This window comes from Delphinapterus leucas, chromosome 12, assembly GCF_059928025.1.
Source record: "Delphinapterus leucas isolate spDelLeu-1000000601 "Yukka" chromosome 12, BTC_Dleu_Yukka2, whole genome shotgun sequence".
Classification (NCBI taxonomy): Eukaryota; Metazoa; Chordata; class Mammalia; order Artiodactyla; family Monodontidae; genus Delphinapterus; species Delphinapterus leucas.
In genome coordinates this window covers 77,233,322-77,258,394 of record NC_143140.1, presented here as the reverse complement: position 1 = coordinate 77,258,394, position 25,073 = coordinate 77,233,322, and the positions used below count along the sequence as shown (strand labels likewise).

The 25,073-nt window shown below is 38.1% G+C and overlaps 1 protein-coding gene across 4 annotated transcripts in view; it reads left to right on the top strand.

The window, feature by feature from the left end:
* The first annotated feature begins 831 nt into the window (after positions 1-831).
* EPM2A (EPM2A glucan phosphatase, laforin) overlaps positions 832-25,073 on the top strand; it is a 127,210-nt gene continuing 102,968 nt past the window's right edge. Inside the window, exon 1 of one of the 4 annotated variants that reach the window (XM_030760301.2) lies at positions 832-2,642. In XM_030760301.2, coding sequence (XP_030616161.2) covers positions 2,432-2,642 — 211 coding nt within the window. In that variant the 5' untranslated portion in view covers positions 832-2,431. Of the gene's footprint in view, positions 2,643-2,725; positions 3,297-25,073 lie in introns of those variants that run through there. The other 3 variants (XM_089922097.1, XM_022558554.3, XM_089922098.1) reach the window with 3 other exon arrangements.

Below are 25,073 nucleotides of genomic sequence, written 5' to 3'. Positions count from 1 at the left end.
ATAGCACTATAGAAATGAAATTCAATGACAACAAATTAGTTTGGTCTTTTAAAAATTATTATCAGAATTATGTTACTCTGCTGGGCTAATTCTTGTTCTAAATTCAGCTTGTCATTATAGCATCAAGAATCTGACCCCAAATGGATTTCATAACTAATCTCTTTTAATAAATATCCAGAGTCATTGAAATGTAAAAGAAATCTTACATAGAGAACTCAACAAGGAAAATGAGTTGGGAATAACACAGCTTAATAATTGGTAAATTTTTTCACCTTGCCTTCTTAAATCTGTGTTACTACTGCCAACAAGATAGGCATATTAAGGCATAAAAATGACCATTTTCTAGAACCTGAGGTCAAATCCACTTTAGATACCAAGATATTTATGTCTTTACAGATCTCATTGATCAGTTTAGACTGCCACTTATGATTCTTCTATTCCATCATTCCTAAGCATGAATTTAGTCACAGGAAATATTTACAGAAAGTTCATTTCTTTATTAAGAATTAATGGAGAATAACTTATTTAAATATGCTGGGATTTAAATGCATTCTGTAAATGATTTACTTATCAGAAATCAAATATTATGTTATATTATCTTATCTTTAACTATAAGATGAATGGGTGTCTTTTAGCATCTGGCTCTGCCCCTTCCTTGCTGTGGGCTGTTTACTGGACCTTCCTTGCTTGTTTTCTCGCATATAAAAATAGGGATAACAATTGCAGTTATCTCATAGAATTGGTGAGAGAATTAAATGAGATAATATGAATATGAAAACCATGTATCTGGCACATAAAAAGGGCTCCATAACTATTATAACTATCATAGTTAATAATGATTGACAGTCAAAGTATGATTGAAACTTTAAAATATGTATTTTTATATTTTGGTATTTCTCTCTTTCCAATTGCATTTTACTTGGGGCGCAATGTAGCCGTCACATTCGTACTATATTTAAATCCATGCATGCCATAAAATAAGCTGTTATAAATTTTATTTACGGGCTTAAAAGGGTGCTTCCAACTGTTAAAATTATGCAACTTCTTTACGAGGAGAGAGGAGAAAAGGAAATAATGTCTATTGAAAAAATATATTGTTTTCTTTTTTGTCATTGTCTCATCTACAGAATGGGCAGTATTCCCTTTGAAAGAGCTGATGGGAATAATGCCATTTGGAAAGTACACAACACAGCAGCATGGCAGAACACAAGAAAGTTCTGAACTGTCAGCTTCCAGGGTCCTTGCATGGCCAAATGACTCTTATTTTCCTAAAATTACTCTAAGAATATTTTGTAGCAGCAATTTGAATAAACGGACTCACTTGTCACTGTGATTTAACGTCTGCTTTGCTACTGAATCAGCTGTATTTGGCCAGCCCTGCTGTCTTCACATTTTTCTTTGTGTTTATCCCTAAGCTTAGCAACTAACCAAACACTGAGTGGAATATCGATATTTAAAAGTGAAATGTATTAATAGTTTACTAATTGTTCCACAGAGAGACTGAGTTTGTATGGTTTACATTTTTGTACTTCTTTCTGTTCTACTTATGATATTCTGAATGTCTGAAATTTTTTGACTTCCCCCCACTATTCACAAGCTTTCAAATACTGGTAAAGGCGTGTCTTTGTGTGTCTTTAGTTCACATAAGATTGCTATGTTAAGTGCTGATGAATATAGAAATGTTAAGACCACGAGAACAATTTTAATAAAGAATCAAAAAGTAACAGATTATGTAAACAGGACAGGTGGTTTTCTTAAGGTAGTGACCAAAATTAAAGCCCCCCTCCTCCACGCCCTACCCCTAACAGTTTTCTTTTGATCAAATAACTATAAGCCTGTGTTTCTGGACACAGAATGATGTTTTAAGTTGAAAAAATATTACTGACTTTTACTGAAAGCAAATTCAAAGCAAAAAGCTTTATTTTATGCCATTTAAAAATTGTCAGTCATGTATTTACAGTCATAGAATTACCGTTTTGGGGTTTTGTTTTACCTTGGAAAGGCTTGAAAATATTTACTTTAAACCCATTTTTATACGTACTAAAGTATTATAACACTCTTTCAAAAAAAGAAAGTGATCATGTGTCATTTCAGGCATCAAATTGGTCTAGGCAAGGGAAAAGTATTCAGTGTTTTTGCACTGAGCTCTGGGCTCTGAATGGCGCCTCTTCCACTAATCAGAAAAACTTTAGAGCCGGCAGGGTCTTTAAAGATCATTATTTTATACCCTCAGTTTACAGGTAAGAACCTGAGGCCCAGAGAGTTTAAGTGACCTGTTGAAGGTCTGGAGCTCTCCAGACAGCGCTGCAGGATCTTTCCCCAACTTCACTATTGTGGAGGCTGCTTTCTATATGCCATTCTCTTCTTCCTATGACCCTCACAAAAATAATTTCGAGGTTTTTGGAAAGATTACTGGAAAATCTCGGGGCTTATGAGATGTTTTATTCCTTTCCTAACCCCTTTTCCTTGCTTCCTATGCGTCCCCAGCCGTCCGCGGAGCCGCTGGAAGAGGCAGCGGGCAAGGGCCAGGCTTCTTCTCCGGGAGAGACAGATGGTGGCCCCAGCTGACCACTTCCCGCGGCCAAAGGCCCAGGCCTGGATCATCCTCGGGCTCCTGGACCGCGTGATGCAGCCCAAAAAAGGTACAGCATCGCACGTGTTCCTGCCAGCGCGCGTCCAGGCCTCGCGCGCCGCCGCCCAATCGCCGCTGCCGCCTGGCGCTCGGGTCGCGTCCGCCGGTCGCAGGGAGACTGGAGGCCGGGAAGCGCGCCGCCCGCCGCCATGCGGTTCCGCTTCGGGGTGGTGGTGCCGCCCGCGGTGGCCGGAGCCGGGCCGGAGCTGCTGGTCGTGGGGTCTCGGCCTGAGCTGGGGCGCTGGGAGCCGCGCGGGGCGGTGCGCCTGAAGCCGGCGGGCACGGCAGCGGGCGCTGGGACGCTGGCGCTGCAGGAACCGGGCCTGTGGCTCGGGGAGGTGGAGCTGGCGGCCGAGGAGGCGGCGCAGGACGGGGCGGAGCCGGGCCGCGTGGACACGTTCTGGTACAAGTTCCTGAAGCGCGAGCCGGGAGGAGAGCTCTCCTGGGAAGGTACTGGGAGCTGCGCCGGCCTGCATCCCGGCCTCGGCCTTGGCCTGGGCCTCGGCTTCGGCCTGGGGCGGGCCCCACAGTCCCCGCCGCGACTTCCCGGGCGCTTTGCCCGGCTCTCGGGCTTCACAAGCTGTCTGAACTCCCCGGACGCCCTGGGCTGACCCTTCTCTGTCCGCCCAGCTGTCGCCCCAGCCGCGCCTCCCGCACCCGACAGGTTCGCTAGATGGAGGCTGGGTTTCTGTCCTCCCGCCCCTTCGGTCTTTGCTCCTCCGACCTCTTTCCCACAAACACAGGACCCGGTTCGGGCCTCGGTCCCCCTCGCCCTCCGCGTCCTCCCTGCGCGGGTCCCCGGACTGCCAGGTCCCCCGCCGCCCCTGGGTTCGCTCCTCAACTCTGCCTTGACTGTTTTTGTGCCCTCATTTTCTTGCCCCGATTCACTAAAGAATGACCCAACCAGTGAAGCTACCCTTTTCGCTAATCCTAACTTGCAACGTACTATCTCTAGTGTATTTTTTTTTCTTCTTTTCGATTTGAGAATGAACTACTGGAAAAACATTGAGCGTTTCTCTTTTTGATTTTTTTTTAAAGCCCCGAATATATGACAGTTGAGATATGCTCTGATTTCTTAAAATATAAAAACAATACATGCTGGCTGTAAAATATCAAAAACAAAAGCAAAAAATGTACAAAGTAAAAGCTTGTGTCCTCCACACACCCTGAGTCCACTGCACACTGACCAATATATGACATGTATCTATCTCACACATAAATTGGTTAATATATTATTCTCTATCCTGCTTTTTCTTGCTCTGTAAAGGTTGCGGATACCTTTTAGTGCCACTCGTATAAATGTATATTTCATTTTTTAAATGGTAATGAAATATTCTGCATCTACCAATGTGCATTTAGGTTGTTTTTTGTCTTCCTCTGTTATAAACAGTAATAGCTTAATTGGAAATCCGTGTATAAAGTTATCTTTGAGCATTTGGGAATGTTCCTGTATGGTAGATTCTGAGAAGTGAAACTGTTAGGTCAAAGCGTGGCCATATTTTACATTCCAGTAAGGACTACCAAATTATTCCCTGAAAACTTTATGCCAGCGTAGAATCCTGCCCGCGATGTGTGAATTTAGACAGTCCTTTCTTTAAATGAAATGTGCAAAGTTGGGGATTGGAGTATGTGTGGCTCAGTAGTTGTCTAAAGTGGATGAAATGTCTCTGTGGAAGTTTATATGACAAAAATGGGCCACTTAGCCCATAATGATGTGGAATCAAAGAATCTGCAAAGAGCATGAGTGTTCTGTAATATGTTTATATATATATATTTTTTCCTTGTTCCTCTTTTTGTACCCCACTGAGTTTCATGGTCTGGTGACATTTATTGTCCTTTTGTATTACGATGCCAGAACTGAAAGGTACTCTCATCAATTGTGCCCTTCTTTACAGGATATTACTATTATTAATAGTATCATATAATTATTTTTCATAATAAAGTAATATCTGATCATTTTAATAAAAATTAGGATGGTAAAAAAGAAAGATTCTTCCCTTTCCCCAGTCTGTCTCCTTTTCTATTTTTAGTTTTTCTGCTCTTCCTCCCAAAGTTCTGAATAATTTGCTTATATTGCTATTTCTTAATATAGCAACTTGAATTTTTCTGTTTTTAGATTTTCTGAGTTACCATACAAGTTATATATTACATTTAAATTAAAATTAGACAATATCTATTGACAGCTGCTGTATATCCATTAAATTAACCATCATACTTGCTGTGAAATATGAGGAATTTAGCTCAAGTTCATTATCTCTCTCCTCCCTGCTGGTTTTTATATTATTATTTTATACTGCATATATGTAGTTTATTGTTGACTTTCTATTATATAGAAATTTCTGTATTATGCTTCTGTTACATAGAAAGTTACTCCTATGTAAAAGGATAAGAAAAATAACTCACCTACACATTCCTCCCCTTCTCCTTACTTTGGTTAATCATCATTTCTACATTAAGTTCTATTAATATATAATTTGTATTCTGTTTTATAACTGTTGCTGTGCCTTCTTGTTTTAGGTGGATAGGTTGATTCTAAGAACTGTAAGTTAACAAAGAGCATCACGAGGCGCAGCATAGCCTATTTTTTTTGTTTGTTTTTTTGCGGTACGCGGGCCTCTCACTGCTGCGGCCTCTCCAGTTGCGGAGCACAGGCTCCGGACACGCAGGCTCAGCGGCCATGGCCCACGGGCCCAGCCGCTCCGCGGCATGTGGGATCTTCCTGGACCGGGGCACGAACCCGCGTTCCCTGCATCGGCAGGCGGACTCTCAACCACTGCGCCAGGGAAGCCCGCATAGCCTATTTTTAAGAGCAAGGATTCTAGAGCCAGAATGGCTTCACCAACCAGTGTGTGACCTTGGGCAAGTCACTTTACTGTGCTGTTGTTGAAAGGACTAAACTGGCTAATAAATCTAAAAAGCTTAGAATAAGACATATATTAAGTGTTAAATAAGTGTTTGTTATTGTTACTATTATGATTAGGAAATAATTAGTGTGGAACTAAGTAGTTCAGTTGCACTCATTGAAAGTTTGGAAATATAATTCTGTGACATGAAACCTGTGTACCAGGAGGAAAAGCTCTCTTCTCTTACACTGTAAATCATGCTCAGATTTTTATTTAAAGTGATACCAGAGTTCATTTTACTTTATATTTGGGTGGCCATGTTCTACACCTTGTTTCAAACTTTATAGTTACTTTTTAAAAACAGAAATAGCATGTTGATCATCAAAATTTCCTAGCTTAAATGCAGTATTGGATGAATGCAAATTCCTCACTTTTTGAAAACATTCTTTTCCTTGAAGAATTGGGATTTTTGTTCCAATTTTCACTAATATATAGCTTTCTGAGCACAGCTATCTGAGACTTTTATTTTTGTTGTTTTTAATTGAACTCCGATGTGTGTTGCATTGTTAAGGATTCCAAATCTTCCACTTTCTTGAATGTCTTAATCATTTCATTGGATTATATCCTCAAATAATTTTTTTTTAGTTTTTTTTATACTTTTTTTTTTCGCATACACACCCTGTATTTTATTTTTACAAGAGATAAATAAACTGACATCAAGCATTGTAAATGGATGGCCACAACAAAAGCAACAATGATTGCAATTACCAAACACGAAACACACTCACACTATGTCATAATATTGACATTCACTCCAGTAATCCTCCACTGTAACAGCTCCTTTACTTTGCAGTGAAAATTGATTTGTATATTTTTTGCCTCTGAGTCTCTGTGGGATTTTTTTTTTATTCAAGCAGAAAGTCACAAAAATTATAATCATCCTCATCAGTTCACTCAGTCCCATGTAATTAATTTTTATTTCATCTTGATCTTTTGTTAGCACTTTTATAAATTCATCAGTTTTCCATTAGAGTTCTGAAAATGCTCATTCATTCACTTCAGCAGTATAGTCAGTTACCAGAAACCTGTGCTTGTCAGAGTCTTTTCCATGAATTCCTTGAAGATGAAACCCTTTTATAGGAACATTTTTGCAAAAGCATCAGAGTACACCCAGAACTGTCTGCAAATGACAAAAGACTTCAAAATGACCGTGGTTAAAGATCTGGTGAAAGTTCATAATAATGCAATTGACAAGGAAATTTAGTTATTTCTGAGATACATATTTTAAAGTAATAACTAGAATAATGACTTATAACATTATACCAGAACATATAAGATTTTTAGAAATTTCATGTAATGTCTGAAACATTTATATTAACATATTTCCATACAAATAACCCAAAGAAAATTTAGTATTAGTTGTTTTTGTTTGTTTTTTTATACTGCAGGTTCTTATTAGTCATCAATTTTATACACATCAGTGTATACATGTCAACCCCAATCGCCCAATTCAGCACACCGCCATCCCCACCCCACCGCGGTTTTCCCCCCTTGGCGTCCATATATTTGTTCTCTACATCTGTGTCTCAACTTCTGCCCTGCAAACCAGTTCATCTGTACCATCGTTCTAGGTTCCACATACATGCGTTAATATATGATATTTGTTTTTCTCTTTCTGACTTACTTCGCTCTGTATGACAGTCTCTAGATCCATCCACGTCTCAACAAATGACTCAATTTCATTTCTTTTTATGGCTGAGTAATATTCCATTGTATATATGTACCACAACTTGTTTATTCATTCATCTGCCGATGGGCATTTAGGTTGCTTCCATGACCTGGCTATTGTAAATAGTGCTGCAATGAACATTGGGGTGCATGTGTCTTTTTGAATTATGGTTTTCTCTGGGTATATGCCCAGTAGTGGGATTGCTGGATCATATGGTAATTCTAGTTTTAGTTTTTTAAGGAACCTCCATACTGTTCTCCATAGTGGCTGCATCAATTTACAGTCCCACCAGCAGTGCAAGAGGGTCCCCTTTTCTCCACACCCTCTCCAGCATTTGTTGTTTGTAGATTTTCTGATGCTGCCCATTCTAACTGATGTGAGCTGATACCTCATTGTAGTTTTGATTTGCATTTCTCTAATAATTAGTGATGTTGAGCAGCTTTTCATGTGCTTCTTGGCCATCTGTATGTCTTCTTTGGAGAAATGTCTATTTAGGTCTTCTGCCCAGTTTTGGATTGGGTTGTTTGTTTCTTTAATATTGAGCTGCATGAGCTGTTTATATATTTTTGAGATTAATCCTTTGTCCATTGATTCATTTGCAAATATTTTCTCCCATTCTGAGGGCTGTCTTTTGGTCTCATTTATGGTTTCCTTTGCTGTGAAAAGGCTTTGAAGTTTCATTAGGTCCCATTTGTTTATTTTTGTTTTTACTTCTATTACTCTAGGAGGTGGATCAAAAAAGATCTTGCTGTGATTTATGTCAAAGAGTGTTCTTCCTATGTTTTCCTCTAAGAGTTTTATAGTGTCCGGTCTTACATTTAGGTCTCTGATCCATTTTGAGTTTATTTTTGTGTATGGTGTTAGGGAGTGTTCTAATTTCATTCTTTTACATGTAGCTGTCCAGTTTTCCCAGCACCACTTATTAAAGAGACTGTCTTTTCTCCATTGTATATCTTTGCCTCCTTTGTCATAGATTAGTTGACCATAGGTGCCTGGGTTTATCTCTGGGCTTTCTATCTTGTTCCATTGATCTATGTTTCTGTTTTTGTGCCAGTACCATATTGTCTTGCTTACTGTAGCTTTGTAGTATAGTCTGAAGTCAGGGAGTCTGATTCCTCCAGCTCCGTGTTTTTCCCTCAAGACTGCTTTGGCTATTCGGGGTCTTTTGTGTCTCCATACAAATTTTAAGATGATGTTTTCTAGTTCTTTAAAAACTGCCATTGGTAACTTGATAGGGATTGCATTGAATCTGTAGATTGCTTTGGGTAGTAGAGTCATTTTCACAATATTGATTCTTCCAATCCAAGAACACGGTACATCTCTCCATCTGTTGGTATCATCTTTAATTTCTCTCATCAGTGTCTTATAGTTTTCTGCATACAGGTCTTTTGTCTCCTAAGGTAGGTTTATGCCTAGGTATTTTATTCTTTTTGTTGCAGTGGTAAATGGGAGTGTTTCCAGAATTTCTCTTTCAGATTTTTCATTATTAGTGTATAGGAATGCAAGAGATTCTGTGCATTAATTTTGTATCCTGCTACTTTACCAAATCCATTGATTAGCTCTAGTAGTTTTCTGGTGGCATCTTTAGGATTCTCTATGTATAGTATCATGTCATCTGCAAACAGTGACAGTTTTACTTCTTCTTTTCCAATTTGCATTCCTTTTGTTTCTTTTTCTTCTCTTATAGCCGTGGCTAGGACTTCCAAAACTATGCTGAATAATTTTGGTGAGAGTGGACATCCTTGTCTCGTTCCTGATCTTAGAGGAAATGCTTTCAGTTTTTCACCACTGAGAATGATGTTTGCTGTGGGTTTGTCATATATGGCCTTTATTATCTTGAGGTAGGTTCCCTCTATGCCCACTTTCTGGAGAGTTTTTATCATAAATGGGCGTTGAATTTTGTGAAAAGCTTTTCTGCGTCTATTGAGATGATCATATGGTTTTTCTTCTTCAGTTTATTAATATGGTGTATCACATTGATTGATTTGCATATATTGAAATTGCATATATTGCATCCCTGGGATAAATCCCACTTGATCGTGGTATATGATCCTTTTAATGTGTTGTTGGATTCTGCTTGCTAGTATTTTGCTGAGGATTTTTGCATCTATATTTATCAGTGATATTGGTCTGTAATTTTCTTTTTTTGTAGAAAAAAAGAAAATTTCTTTTTGTCTTTATTTTTTTGTAGAAAATTTCTTTTTCTTTATCTGGTTTTGGTATCAGGGTGATGGTGGCCTTGTAGAATGAGTTTGAGAGTGTTCCTTCCTCTGCAATTTTTTGGAATAGTTTGAGAAGGATGGATATTAGCTATTCTCTAAATGTTTGGTAGAATTCACCTGTGAAGCCATCTGGTCCTGGACTTTTTTTTGTTGGAAGATTTTTTTTTTTTTTTTTGCAGTACGCAGGCTTCTCACTGCTGTGGCCTCTCCCGTTGTGGAGCACAGGCTCTGGACGCGCAGGCTCAGCGGCCATAGGTCACAGGCCCAGCCACTCCACAGCATGTGGGATCTTCCTGGGCCGAGGCACGAACCTGCGTCCCCTGCATCAGCAGGCGGACTCTCAACCACTGCGCCACAAGGGAAGCCCTTGTTGGAAGATTTTTAATCACAGTTGCAATTTCATTACTTGTGATTGGTCTGTTCATATTTTCTGTTTCTTCCTGGTTCAGTCTTGGAAGGTTATACCTTTCTAAGAATGTGTCCATTTCTTCCAGGTTGTCCATTTTATTGGCATAGAGTTGCTTGTAGTAATCTCTCATGATCCTTTATATTTCTGCTATGTCAGTTGTTACTTCTCCTTTTTCATTTCTAATTTTATTGATTTGAGTCCTCTCCCTCTTTTTCTTGATGAGTCTGGCTAATGGTTTATCAATTTTGTTTATCTTCTCAAAGAACAAGCTTTCAGTTTTATTGATCTTTGCTATTGTTTTCTTTGTTTCTATTTCATTTTTTTCTGCTCTGATCTTTATGATTTCTTTCCTTCTGCTAACTTTGAGTTTTGTTTGTTCTTCTTTCTCTAGTTCCTTTAGGTGTAAGTTTAGATTGTTTACTTGAGATTTTTCTTGTTTCTTGAGGTAGGCTTGTATAGCTATAAACTTCCCTCTTAGAACTGCTTTTGCTGCATCCCATAGGTTTTGGAACGTCGTGTTTTCATTGTCATTTGTCTCTAGGTATTTTTTGATTTCCTCTTTGATTTCTTCAGTGATCTCTAGGTTATTTAGTAACGTATTGTTTAGCCTCCATGTGTTTGTGTTTTTTATGTTTTTCTCCCTGTAATTCGTTTCTAATCTCATAGCGTTGTGGTCAGAAAAGATGCTTGATATGATTTCAATTCTCTTACATTTACTGAGGCTTGATTGTGACCCAAGAAGTGATCTATCCTGGAGAATGTTCCGTGTGCACTTGAGAAGAAAGTGTAATCTGCTGTTTTTGGATGGAATGTCCTATAAATAATTAAATCTATCTGGTCTATTGTGTCATTTAAAGTTTCTGTTTCCTTATGTATTTTCATTTTGGATGATCTGTCGATTGGTGTAAGTGAGGTGTTAAAGTCCCCCACTATTACTGTGTTACTGTCTATTTCCTCTTTTATAGCTGTTAGCAGTTGCTTTATGTATTGAGGTGCTCCTATGTCGTATGCATATATATTTATAATTGTTATATCTTCTTCTTGGATTGATCCCTTGATCATTTTGTAGTGTCCTTCCTTGTCTCTTATAACATTCCTTATTTTAACGTGTAGTTTATCTGATATGAGTATTGCTACTCCAGCTTTCTTTTGATTTCCATTTGCATGGAATATCTTTTTCCATCCCCTCACTTTCAGTCTGTATGTGTCCCTAGGTCTGAAGTGGGTCTCTTGTAGACAGCATATATATGGGTCTTGTTTTTGTATGCATTCAGCAAACCTGTGTCTTTTGGTGGGAGCATTTAATCCATTTACACTTAAGGTAATTATTGATATGTATGTTCCTATTACCATTTTTTGTAACATCTTTATTGGAGTATAATTGCTTTACAGTGGTGTGTTAGTTTCTGCTTTATAACAGAGTGAATCAGGTGTACACATACATATATCCCCATATCTCCTCCCTCTTGCCTCTCCCTCCCACCCTCCCTATCCCAGCCCTGTAGGTGGTCACAAAGCACTGAGCTGATCTCCCTGTGCTATGCGGCTGCTTCCCACTAGCTATCTATTTTACATTTGGTAGTGTACATATGTCCGTGCCACTCTCTCACTTCATCCCAGCTTACCCTTCCCACTACCTGTGCCCTCAAGTCCATTCTCTACGTCTGCATCTTTATTCCTGTTCTGCCCTTAAGTTCTTCATAACCGTTTTTTGTTTGTTTGTTTGTTTTTTAGATTCCATTTATATGTGTTAGCATATGGTATTTGTTTTTTTCTTTCTAACTTACTTCACTCTGTATGACAGACTCTAGCTCCATCCACCTAACTACAAGTAGCTCAATTTCGTTTCTTTTTATGGCTGAGTAATATTCCATCGTATATATGTGCCACATCTTCTTTATCCATTCATCTGTTGATGGAAACGTATGTTGCTTCTGAGTCCTGGCTATTGTAAATAGAGCTGCAATGAACATTGTGATACATGACTCTTCCTAAGAGTTTTCTCAGTGGGATGCCCAGTAGTGGGATTGCTGGCTCACATGGTAATTCTATTCTTAGTTTTTTAAGGAACCTCCATAGTGTTCTCCATAGTGGCTGTATCGATTTACCTTCCCACCAACAGTGCAAGAAGGTTCCCTTTTCTCGACACCCTCTCCAGCATTTATTGTTTGTAGACTTTTTGATGATGGCCATTCTGACTGGTGTAAGGTGATACCTCATTTTACTTTTGATTTGCATTTCTCTAATGATTAGTGATGTTGAGTTTCATGTGTTTGTTAGCAATCTGTATATCTTCTTTGGAGAAATGTCTATTTAAGCCTTCTGCCCATTTCTGGATTGGGTTGTTTGTTTTTTTGATATTGAGCTGCATGAGCTGCTTGTAAATTTTGGAGATTAATCCCTTGTCATTACTTCATTTGCAAATATTTTCTCCCATTCTGAGCGTTGTCTTTTCATCTTGTTTATGTTTTGCTTTGCTGTGCAAAAGCTTTTAAGTTTCATTAGGTCCCATTTGTTTATTTTTGTTTTTATTTCCATTTCTCTAGGAGGTGGGTCAAAAAGCATATTGCTGTGATTTATGTCATAGTGTGTTCTTCCTATGTTTACCTCTAAGAGTTTTATAGTGTCTGGCCTCAAATTTAGGTCATTAATCCATTTTGAGTTTATTTTTCTGTATGTTATTAGGGAGTGTTCTAATTTCATTCTTTTACATGTAGCTGTCCAGTTTTCCCAGAACAATTTATTGAAGAGGCTGTCTTTTCTCCATTGTATGTCCTTGCCTCCTTTATCAAAAATAAGGTAACCATATGTGCATGGGTTTATCTCTGGGCTTTCTATCCTGTTCCACTGATCTATATTTCTGTTTTTGTGCCAGTACCATACTGTCTTGATTACTGTAGCTTTGTAGTATTGTCTGAAGTCCAGAAGCCTGATTCCTCCAGCTCCGTTTTTCTTTCTCAAGATTGCTTTGGCCTTTTGGGGTCTTTTGTGTTTCCATACAAATTGTGAAATTTTTTGTTCTAGTTCTGTGAAAAATGCCATTGGTGGTTTGATAGGGATTGCATTGAATCTGTAGATTGCTTTGGGTAGGATAGTCATTTTCACAATGTTGATTCTTCCAATCCAAAAACATGGTATATCACTCCATCTATTTATATCATCTTTAATTTCTTTCAGCAGTGTCCTGTACTTTTCTGCATACAGATCTTTTGTCTCCTTAGGTAGGTTTATTCCTAGGTGTTTTATTCTTTTTGTTGCAGTGGTAAATGGGAGTGTTTCCTGAATTTCTCTTTCCGATTTTTCATCATTAGTGTATAGTAATGCAAGAGATTTCTGTGCATTAATTTTGTATCCTGCTACTTTACCAAATCCATTGATTAGCTCTAGTAGTTTTCTGGTGGCATCTTTAGGATTCTCTATGTATAGTATCATGTCATCTGGAAACAGTTACAGCTTTACTTCTTCTTCTCCAATTTGGATTCCTTTTATTTCTTTTTCTTCTCTGACTGCTGTGGCTAAGACTTCCAAAACTATGTTCAGTAATAGTAGTGTAGTGGACAACCTTGTCTTGTTCCTAATCTTAGAGGAAATGGTTTCAGTTTTTTACCTTTGAAAACGATGTTGACTGTGGGTTTGTCATATATGGCCTTTATTATGTTGAGGGAAATTCCCTTTATGCCTACACTCTGTAGACTTTTTATCATAAATGGGTTTTGAATTTTGTCGAAAGCTTTTTCTGCATCTATTGAGATCATCATATGGTTTTTCTCCTTCAGTTTGTTAATATGGTTTATCACATTGATTGATTTGCGTGTATTGAAGAATCCTTGCATTCCTGGGATAAACCCCACTTGATCATGGTGTATGATCCTTTTAATGTGCTGTTGGATTTTGTTTTTTTGTATTTGGTTGAGGATTTTTGCATCTCTGCTCATTAGTGATATTGGCCTGGAGTTTTCTTTCTTTGTGACTTTGGTTTTGGTATCAGGATGATGGTGGCCTCTTAGAATGAGTTTGGGAGTCTTCCTCCCTCTGCTATATTTTGGAAGAGTTTGAGAAGGATAGGTGTTAGCTCTTCTCTAAATATTTGATAGAATTCGCCTGTGAAGCCGTCTGGTCCTGGGCTTTTGTTTGTTGCAAGATTTTTAGTCACAGTCTCAATTTCAGTGCTTGTGATTGGTCTGTGCATATTTTCTATTTCTTCCTGGTTCAGTCTTGGCAGGTTGTGCTTTTCTAAGAATGTGTCTATTTCTTCCAGGTTGTGCATTTTATTGGCATAGAGTTGCTTGTAGTAATCTCTCATGATCCTTTGTATTTCTGCTATGTCAGTTGTTACTTCTCCTTTTTCATTTTTAATTTTATTGATTTGAGTCTTCTCCCTTTTTCTTGATGAGTCTGGCTAATGGTTTATGAATTCTGTTTCTCTTCTCAGAGAACCAGCTTTTAATTTTATTGATCTTTGCTATTGTTTCCTTCATTTCTTTTTCATTTATTTCTGCTCTGATCTTTATGATTTCTTTCCGTCTGCTAACTTTGGGTATTTTTGTTCTTCTCTCTTTAATTGCTTTAGGTGTAAAGTTAGGTTGTTTATTTTAGATGTTTCTTGTTTCTTGAGGTAAGATTGTATTGCTATAAACTTTCTGCTTAGAACTGCTTTTGCTGCATCCCATAGGTTTAGGGTCATCGTGTTTTTGTTGTCATTTGTTTCTAGGTATTTTTTGATTTCCTCTTTGATTTCTTAAGTGAGCTCTTGGGCATTTAGTAGTGTATTGTTTAGCCTCCATGTGTTTGTATTTTTTACAGATATATTCCTGTAATTGATATCTAGTCTCATAGCATTGTGGTTGGAAAAGATACTTGATACGATTTCAATTTTCTTAAATTTATTAAGGCTTGATTTGTGACCCAAGATACGATCTACCCTGGTGAATGTTCCACGAGCACTTAAGAAAGTGTATTCTGTTTTTTTTGAATGGAATGTCCTATAAATATCGATTAAGTCCATCTTGTTTAATGTATCATTTACAGCTTGTGTTTCTTTGTTTATTTTCATTTTTGATGATCTGTCCATTGGTGAAAGTGGGGTGTTAAAGTCCCCTACTATGATTGTGTTACTGTCAATTTCCCCTTTTATGGCTGTTAGCATTTGCCTTATGTATTGAGGTGCTCCTATGTTGGGTGTATAATATTTACAATTGTTATATCTTCTTGGATTGATCCCTTGTTCCTTATGTAGTGTCCTTCTTTGCCTCTTGTAATAGTCTTTATTTTAAAATCTGTTTTGTCTGCTATGAGAATTGCTACTCCAGCTTTCTTTTGATTTCCATTTGCATGAGAAAGTTTTTTCCATCCCCTTACTTTCAGTCTGTATGTGCCCCTAGGTCTGAAGCGGGTCTCTTGTAGATAGCATATATCTGGGTCTTGTTTTTGTATCCATTCAGCCAGTCTATTTCTTTTGGTGGGAGCATTTAATCCATTTACACTTAAGGTAATTATCGATATGTATGTTCCTATTACCATTTTCTTAATTGTTTTCCATTTGTTATTGTAGGTCTTTCCCTTCTCTTGTGTCCTGCCTAGAGAAGTTCCTTTACCATTTGTTGTAAAGCTGGTTTGGTGGTGCTGAATTCTCTTAGCTTTTGCTTGTCTGTAAAGCTTTTAATTTCTCCTCCAAAACTGAATGAGATCCTTGCTGGGTAGAGTAATCTTGATTGTAGGTTTTTCCCTTTCTTCACTTTAAATATGTCCTGCCACTCCCTTCTGGCTTGCAGAGTTTCTGCTGAAAGATCAGCTCTTAACCTTATTGGGATTCCCTTGTATATTTTTTGTTGTTTTTCTCTTGCTGCTTTTAATATTTTTTCTTTGTATTTAATTTTTGATAGTTTGATTAATGTGTTGTGACATATTTCTTTTTGGATTTATCCTCTATGGGACTCTCTGTGCTTCCTGGCCTTGATTATCTTTTCCCATATTAGGGAAGTTTTGAACTATAATCTCTTCAGATATTTTCTCAGTCCCTTTCTTTTTCTCTTCTTCTTCTGGGACCCCTATAATTCAAATGTTGGTGTGCTTAATGTTGTCCCAGAGGTCTCTGAGACTGTCCTCAATTCTTTGCATTCTTTTTTCTTTATTCTGCTCTGTGGTAGTTATTTCCACTATTTTATGTTCCAGGTCACTTATCCGTTTTTCTGCCTCAGTTATTCTGCTATTGATTCGTTCTAGAGAATTTTTAATTTCATTTATTGTGTTGTTCATCATTGTTTGTTTGCTCTTTAGTTCTTCTAGGTCCTTTTTAAGTGTTTTTTGTATTTTCTTTATTCTATTTCCAAGCTGTTGGATCATCTTTATTATCATTACTCTGAATTCTTTTTCAGGTAAACTGCCTCTTTCCTTTTCATTTGTTTGTTGTGATGGGTTTTTACCTTGCTTCTTAATCTGCTGTGTGTTTCTCTGTCTTCTCATTTTGCTTCACTTACTGTGTTTGGGGTCTCCTTTTTGCAGGCCGCAGGTTCGTAGTTCCTGTTGTTTTTGGTTTCTGCCCCCAATGGCTAAGGTTGCGTTGTGTAGGCTTCCTGGTGGAGGGGACTGGTGCCTGTGTTCTGGTGGATGAGGCTGGATCTTGTCTTTCTGATGGGCAGGACTATGTCTGGTGGTGTGTTTTGGGGTGCCTGTGACCTTACTATGATTTTAGGCAGCCTCTCTGCTAATGGGTGGGGTTGTGTTCCTGTCTTGCTAATTGTTTGGCATAGGGTGTCCAGCACTGTAGCTTGCTCGTCGTTGAGTGGAGCTGGGTCTTAGCATTGAGATGGAGATATCTGGGAGAGCTTTCGCCATTTGATATTACGTGGAGCCTGGAGGTCTCTGGTGGACCAGTGTCCTGAACTCGGTTCTGCCACCTCTGAGGCACAGGCCTGGGACACCCAGCCAGAGCACCAAGACCCTGTTGACCACGTGGCTCAGAAGACAAGGGAGAAAAGAAGAAAGAAAGAAAGAAAGAGTAAATAAATAAAATAAAGTTATTAAAAGAAAAAAATTATTAAATTTTAAAATTATTTTAAAAATATTAAGAAGTAATAAAAAAGAATAAAAAAGAAAGAACAACAAAACCAAAAAACATATCCACCAGTGATAACAAGCGCTGAAAAGTATACTAAAAAAAAAAAGCAACAACAAAAAAACAGACAGAACCCTAGGACAAATGGTAAAAGCAAAGGTATACAGACAAAATCACACAAAGAAGTATACACATACACACTCACAAAAAAGCAAAAGAGGAAAAAATATATATAAAAAAAAAAGGAAGAGAGCAACCAAATCAATAAACAAATCTACCAAGGGTAATAAATTCTACATGCTAAACTATGATAAACATAAAATCAGAAACAAATTAGATGCAAAAAGAAAGGTTAAGTCTACAGTTGCTCCCAAAGTCCACCTCCTCAATTTGGGATGATTCGTTGTCTATTCAGGTATTCCACAGATGCAGGTACATCAAGTTGACTGTGGAGATTTAATCCGCTGCTCCTGAGGCTGCTGGGAGAGATTTCCCTTTCTCTTCTTTGTTCACACAGCTCCAGGGGTTCAGCTTTGGATCTGGCCCCGCCTCTGCGTGTAGGTCACCTGAGGGCGTCTGTTCTTCGCTCAGACAGGACGGGGTTAAAGGAGCCGCTGATTAGGGGGCTCTGGCTCATGCAGGCCGGGGGGAGGGAGGGGCACGGAATGCGGGGCTTCCCCCTCACCCCATCCCCACCAGTGAAGCGGCTTCCTAGTGTGTGGAAAGCTTTCCTCCTGCACGGCTCCCTCCCAGAGGTGCAGGTCCCATCCCTATTCTTTTGTCTCTGGTTTTTCTTTTTTCTTTTGCCCTTCCCAGGTACTTGGGGAGTTTTTTTGCCTTTTGGGAAGTCTGAGGTCTTCTTCCAGCATTCAATAGGTGTTCTGTAGGAGTTGTTCCACATATAGATATATTTCTGATGTATTTGTGGGGAGGAAGGTGATCTCCACGTCTTACTCCTCTGCCATCTTGAACGTCTCCCCTCAAATAATTTTGAAGAAACAGTAAGTGGGTGATAAAATATCTGAGTCTTTATTTATTTATTTTGCTGTACGCAGACCTCTCACTGTTGTGACCTCTTCCGTTGCGGAGCACAGGCTCTGGACGTGCAGGCTCAGCGGCCATGGCTCACGGGCCCAGCTGCTCCACCGCATGTGGGATCTTCCCGGACCGGGGCACGAACCTGTGTCCCGTGCATCAGCAGGCAGACTCTCAACCACTGCGCCACCAGGGAAGCCCTCTGAGTCTTTAAATGCCTGAAAAGGTCTTTCTTTTGATTTCACACTTGATTAGTCATCTGGTATTCCAGTCTCAAAATAATTTTCCCTTTGAAGGAACTGCCGCAGTACCTTCTAGCACCTGTTGTAGCTGATATTTCTGATGTCAAACTAAGCCCATTTCTTTGTAGCCACTTTTTTTCCCTCTTTTGAAGCTTTAACACTTCTCCTTGCACTATTTTACCAGGAGGTATCTGAGTTTGTTGTTGTTGTTCTTCTTGTGACTTGACAATTGGTTGGTTGTTTTGATTCCAGGAATTGTTTTTTTCAACTCATGGAAATTTTCTATTATTCCTTTATTTCCTCCTCTCTGTTTTCTCTCTTCTTTTGTCTGAAATGTCTGTTAGCCATATATTGTACCTTCTGCTTTTATGTGAGTATCTCTTAACTTTTCTCCTGTATTTTCCATCTTTTGTTTGAATAGATTTCCCTGGCTGTGTTTCCAGATCACTGTTTGGTTTTTAACACTAACCATTCCATCATTTACTCCCTACACTATATTTTTGAAATTTTTGGCAATTGTATTTTTAATCTCCCACCTTTTTTTCTGTTGTTCTCTGATTTCTTTTTTTCCAGAGCTGATTGTTTTTCTTGTATGGATAATTTACACTTGAATCTTTCTAAGGACATCAAATAGAATTGATTAAAAGTTGTTTTTGTCTTGCATTAACTTTTTTTTCCCTCTCTGTAGTCAATTTTTTTTTTAATGCTAAGGGTTTTCCTCAAGTATCTGGTAATCCCTAGGTGACCATTCATTTTTATGAATAAAGGTTATGTTGATTTGTATAGGCAGCTGTGCTGGTTCCCTGTTGAAGTTGCTTATGTTTATCCAAAATCTTCTCTAAATGGGTGGACACTCATGGGCTACCATGTAATCTGGCAGATTTTGTGGAGGGGAAGGTTTCTTCACTTAGGGTTAATGGTTGAGGATTTAGCAGGCTCCAGGTCCTTATCATTAGCAAAGTAAAGAAACAGAACAAACAAAAACTTGACTATAGGAAGAGATATTTCAGTCTGTTTTATTCCTGAATGGTGTTGCCTTTTTTTCTCATCTTCAGGTATGTCATTGGGCCCATAGATGTCTCAAGATCTGTTCTGTTCAGATATCTAGCCCCTATACCCACACTAGGGCCCTTTCCAGGAAAGCCATTCTCTACTGTGTTTACAGCACACTTATTTCATGTTAGGGGTAAGGTGGGGTGGAAGGAGGCAGGTGAGAAACCTTTCCTTCAACTCTTTTCCAGGTTGGCATCTATTTGTTACGTCTCCTCTTATAAGTCTTCTCTAACTACCTTCTTATTCTTTCTCACAGCACCTGTTTCTTTCCTTATATCTCTTATTATAGTTTAAAATTGCATTAGTTATTTTGGCTTGGACTCTGATTGCAAGTAATAGAAACTGAGTATGAACATGCCTATAAAAGAAATATTATTAACTCATATAACCAAATTAAAGACGCATGGGGTCCAACCTCTTTCCTCACCTGCCCTCTAGTTTTCTCTCTCTTCCCTGTGCATTTGCTTTACTCAGGAACTTCATTTTCTGAAGCTAACTGACTCTGTCAAGCTGGATTCTCCACACAGAGCTCTGGGCTTACATACTTAGAACCAGAGAAGAAAAATATAATCTTCTCTGCCAGCTCTAGTTAGAAAAATCTGGGGGAAAGCTGAAATTCACCTTGTTGGAACCAATCACTCTTGCCAAGGAAGTGGGAGTACAGTGATGAGCATTTCCAACAACAAACACTTCCTGGAGTTGGGAGGAGGAACTGCCCCCCCACCCCCGCCGCCCCAGAAAGCATGTACTGTTTCAGAGGCAGATTGGAATGCAGTGGGCCACAGGTTAACAGAAAACACAACAAGCCCTTGCTTTAAAAAATAAGGGTTTGTTTTTCTGCTGTAAAAAGTTCATTGGTGGGTGGCAGTGGAAATGGGCCATAGCTCGTGGATGTCAGGTGAGGTGTCATTGCATTTTCTTGGCTTTTCCCTCAAGGCAGCAGCTGCTGCTCTAATCATCACATATGCATTCGGTGGAACACGGGAGGAGCGGGAAGGATGGAAATGTCAGCCGTGGGTATCCCCATTTATCTAGAAAACAATGCTCATTTACCATTCTGAAAATCCTAGGGACCTTAAGAATTATGCTAAAATGACTCTGCCTGTGCTGTGTAAATGGAACAAGAAACCCTGGATGACAGCACATTTGTTTACAACATAGTTTATGGAATATATTAAGCCCACTCTTGAGACATACTGCTCAGAAAAAAAGATTTCTTTCAAAATATTACTGCTCATTGACAATGCACCTTGGTTACCCAAGAGCTCCAATGGCGATGTAAAATGAGATTAATGTTTTCATGCCTGCAAACACAACATCCATTGCGTAGCCTATGGATCAAGGAGTAATTTTGACTTTCAAGTCTTATTATTTAAGAAATACAATTCATAGGGCTATAGCTACTGTAGATAGTGATTCCTCTGATGGATCTGGGCAAAGTCAATTGCAAACCTTCTGGGAAGGATTCACCACTCTAGATGCCATTAAGAACATTTGTGATTCATGGGAAGAGGTAAAAATATCAACATTAACAGCAGTTTGGAAGAGGTTGATTCCAAACCCCGTGGATGACTTTGAAGGGTTCAAGACTTCAGTGGAGGAAGTAAATGCAAATGTGGTGGAAATAACAAGAGAACTAGAATTAGAAGTGGAACCTGAAGATGTGACTGAATTGCTGCAATCTCATGTTAAAACTTTCACGATGAGGAGTTGTTTCTTATGGATAAACAAAGAAAGCGGTTTCCTGAGATAGAATCTACTCCTGGTGAAGATTGTTGAACTGACAACAAAAGATTTAGAATATTACATAAACTTAATTGATAAAGCAGCAGCAGGGATTGAGAGGATTGGCTCCAATTTTGAAAGAAGTTCTGTTATGGGTAAAATGCTATCAAACAGCACTGTATGCTACAGAAAAATTGTTCATGAAAGGAAGAGTCAATTGATGTGAGAAATTTCACTGTTGTCTTATTTTAAGAAATTGCCACAGTCACCCCAGCCTTCAGCAACCACCGCCCTGATCAGTCAGCAGCCATCCTCATCGAGGCAAGACCCTCCACCAGCACAAAGATTATGACTCGCTGAAGACACAGATGATGGTCAGCATTTTTTAGCAATAAAGTATTTTAAAATTAAGGTATTTAAATTGTTTTTTAAGATATAATACTAATTGCACACTTAATAGACTACAACATAGGGTAAACATAACTTTATATGCACTGGACAATAAAAAAATTCATGTGATTTGCTTTATTGTGATATTTACTTTATTTTGATAGTCTGGAACTGAATTGGCAGTGTCTCTGAGGTATGGCAATACTTCTTTTCATGTTTAGAATTGGACAGAACGGTTGTGCCGGGCTACCTCTACTGCAGAAGAGACTGGAAAAGTACATTATTTAGCCTAGCACATTACTGCCCTGAGGAAAATTAGGATTCTATTTACCAAGAATAAGGAGAATTGATTTTAGGGAGGCAATTAACAATGTCTGCTACATTTTAAACAAAAGATATCAACTACAATATTTATTTGTTTAATGTATACCTTCCCACCAGACTGTGAGCTCTATGAGGGTAGGGACTATGTCTGCTTTATTCACTCTTTTATATCCTGCAATTGTAATTGGCACATAGTAGCTGCTCGATAAATATTGGTTGAATGAGTGAAGCACAAACAGAAAGATCAAAGTTTTTCTTAAGTATCTGTCATGTGCTAATTACTTCTTAGGTGCTTTCAACTAAATTACCCTTTGTTCTCCCCAACTACGCTGTGAGGAGGAAGAAATTCAGTTGCCTCTTACACAGATGAAGAGACCGAGGCTTTCTGCAGGGTCTAATCTACAATCTGCTGTTAACCTCATCCAGTGAAATTTTTTTTCAGATATTGTATTTTTCTTCTCTGAAAGTTTCATTCATACTCTTTTGCATATTTTCCTTTTGTTCTTATTTAGTTTATGTTTTTCTTTAAATTCTCGGCCACATTGAAATTATAGCTAGAGTCCATATCTTCTAGTCCCCTTATATTTGTTTTATATTTGGGTCTGATTTCTACTGACTAATTTTCCTATTGGTTATTAATAATACTTCTCTGCTTCTTTTCATGCCTTTCCCCCTAATATAATGGAGCTTTATTTGTGGATTTTATTTTTACACATTTTGGACCATACTGCATGTATTTTTAAAATGTTAACTGTATTTGGAATGGTTTTAGCTTTACAGAAAAGTTGCAAAGATAGGGCAGAGTTCCCATACATTCCCCACCCACTCTTCTATTGTTAACGTTTTATATTAGTATAGTATACCTGTCAAAATTAATTAACCAGTGTTGATACATCATTATTAACTAGGGTCTATACTTCATTCAGATTTTTTTTTTTAAACATACCTTTCCTCTTCCAGGATCCTATCCACAATACCACATTATGTTTTAGTCATCATGGCTGTGTTGGTTTCTCAGATTTCTGTTGTTTTTGAGATGACCTTGACAGTTTTAAGGAACTCATCAAGTATTTTGTAGAATGTTCCTCAACTGGAATTTTTATGGTGTTTTTCTCATGATTAGACTGGGGTTGTGGGCTTTTGGGAAGAAGATCATAGAGGTAAATTGCCTTTCTTATCACATCATATCAAGGGTACATACTTTGAACATGATTTACCACTGTTGATATTCACCTTGATCACCTGGCTGAGGTAAGTTGTCTATTAATCTTCTCCCCTGTAAAGTTACTCTTTCCCCCTCTCTTTCAATACTGTACTCTTCGGAAAGAATTCATTATGCACAGCCTACAGTTTAGAAGTGAGGAGTTATGCTCCACCCCCTTAAGGATGGGCTATCCTCATAAATTACTTGGGATCCATCTGCATGCAGGATTTGTCTCCTCCAGTTATTTATTTATTCAATCCCTTTGATTTTGGTATGGATTCATAGATATTTATTTTATACTTTGGGTTATAATCTCAGTATTTATTTTTTATTGAGGGATAATTGACATTTAACATTATATTAGTTTCAAGTATACAATATAATGATTCAATATTTGTATATATTGCAAAATGATCACCACAGTAAGTCTAGTTAACATTTGTCACCATACATAGTTACAAAATTTGTTTATCTTGTGATGAGAGCTTTTAAGATCTGCTCTTAGTAACTTTCAGATATGCAATATGGTATCATTAACTATAGTCACCATGCTGTACATTACATCCCCATGACTTGTTTATTTTATAACTGGAATTTTGACCCCCTTCATCCATTTTGCCCACCCTCCCATCCATCCGCTACCCCCACCTCTAGTATTTTATTTATTTTGTTGCTCAGTTTGATCCAGCTTTGGCCACTGAGAGCTGTTTCAGTGGCTCCAGTGGCTCTTTGAGCTGCTCGCATCATTGTGTATGTGGTTTGTTTCTTTGTTTGTTCAACTTGAGCACTTCCTTACTTTCTGGTACTGCAAAGTACTCCAGGCTCATCTTTTGTATTTCCTGCCCTCATGCTAAATCAGCCATTTTTCCAAAGAGTTCCGGTTTGTTTTATTGTAGAATGGTATTAGAAACCAAGATCTGGGCACTGAGTATGCTCCTTGCTTCCGGGGTATTGCTGCTTGTAGGCCCTCTTAGCCAACAGAACAAAGAAATATGTATGCGTATATATGGGGAACAGATATACAGTTCGTAATATAAAGTTTTATGGGTTTTGACAAATGCACAGTTGTATATCATCCACCATTATAATATCATATAAAATAGTTTCAAAATTCCCTTGTCTTTTGTCTATTCAAGCCTCCCCCATCCTCAAACTTCTGGTAGCCACTGATCTGTTTACCATCTCTATAGTTTTGCTTTTTCCAGAATGTCAAATAATTAGAATCATTCAGTGTGTAGGCTTTTCAGACTGGCTTCTTTCACTTAGTAATATGCATTTAGGATCTACCCATGTCTTTCTGTGGCTTGTTAGATGATTTGTTTTTATTGCTGCATAATATTCCATTTTGTGGATGCATCATAGTTTGTTTATCCATTGTCTTATTGAAGGATATCTTGGTTGCTTCCAGGGTTGGTGATTATGAATAAAGCTGCTATAAACATTGATGTGCAAGTTGTTTTTTTTTTGGTGTCTTTTCTTTCACATTTAAAAAAATTGAAGTATAGTTGATTTAAAATGCTGTGTTAGTTTCTGGTATACAGCAAAGTGATTCAGCCATATATATATTATATGAATATATATTATTTTTCATATTATTTTCCATTATGGTTTATTACAGGATATTGAATTATTGAATATATTGATAGTTCCCTGTTCCATAAAATAGGACCTTGTTGTTTATCCATTCTATATATAATAGTTTGCAATTGATGTGCAAGTTTTTACATAAACCTGAAGTTTTCAGATCAGTTGGATAAATACCTAGGAGTGGATTTGCTGGATCATATGATAAGACTATATTTATCCTTGTAATAAACTGCGAAACCATCATCCAAAGTGGCCATAGCATTTTTCATTCCCACCAGCAATAAATGAGAGTTCCTGTTGCTCCACATTCTCATCAGGTGGTTTTGTTCATTTTGGGGGTTTTAACTATTCTAATAGGTGTGTCGTGGTATCTCACTGCTTTAATTTGCAGTGCTCTAAAAATAAATTATGTTGAGCATCTTTGTATATACTTATTTGCCATCTGTGTAACTTCTTTAATTGGATGTCTGCTCAGTTCTTTATTTTTTAGTTGGGTTGTTTGTTTTCTTATTACTGATTTTTAAGAATTCTTTGTGTATCTCAGATACAAACTCTTAAGAGATATGTTATTTGCAAACATTTCCTCCCAGTCTATGACTTGTCTTTTTATTCTCTCAACAGTGT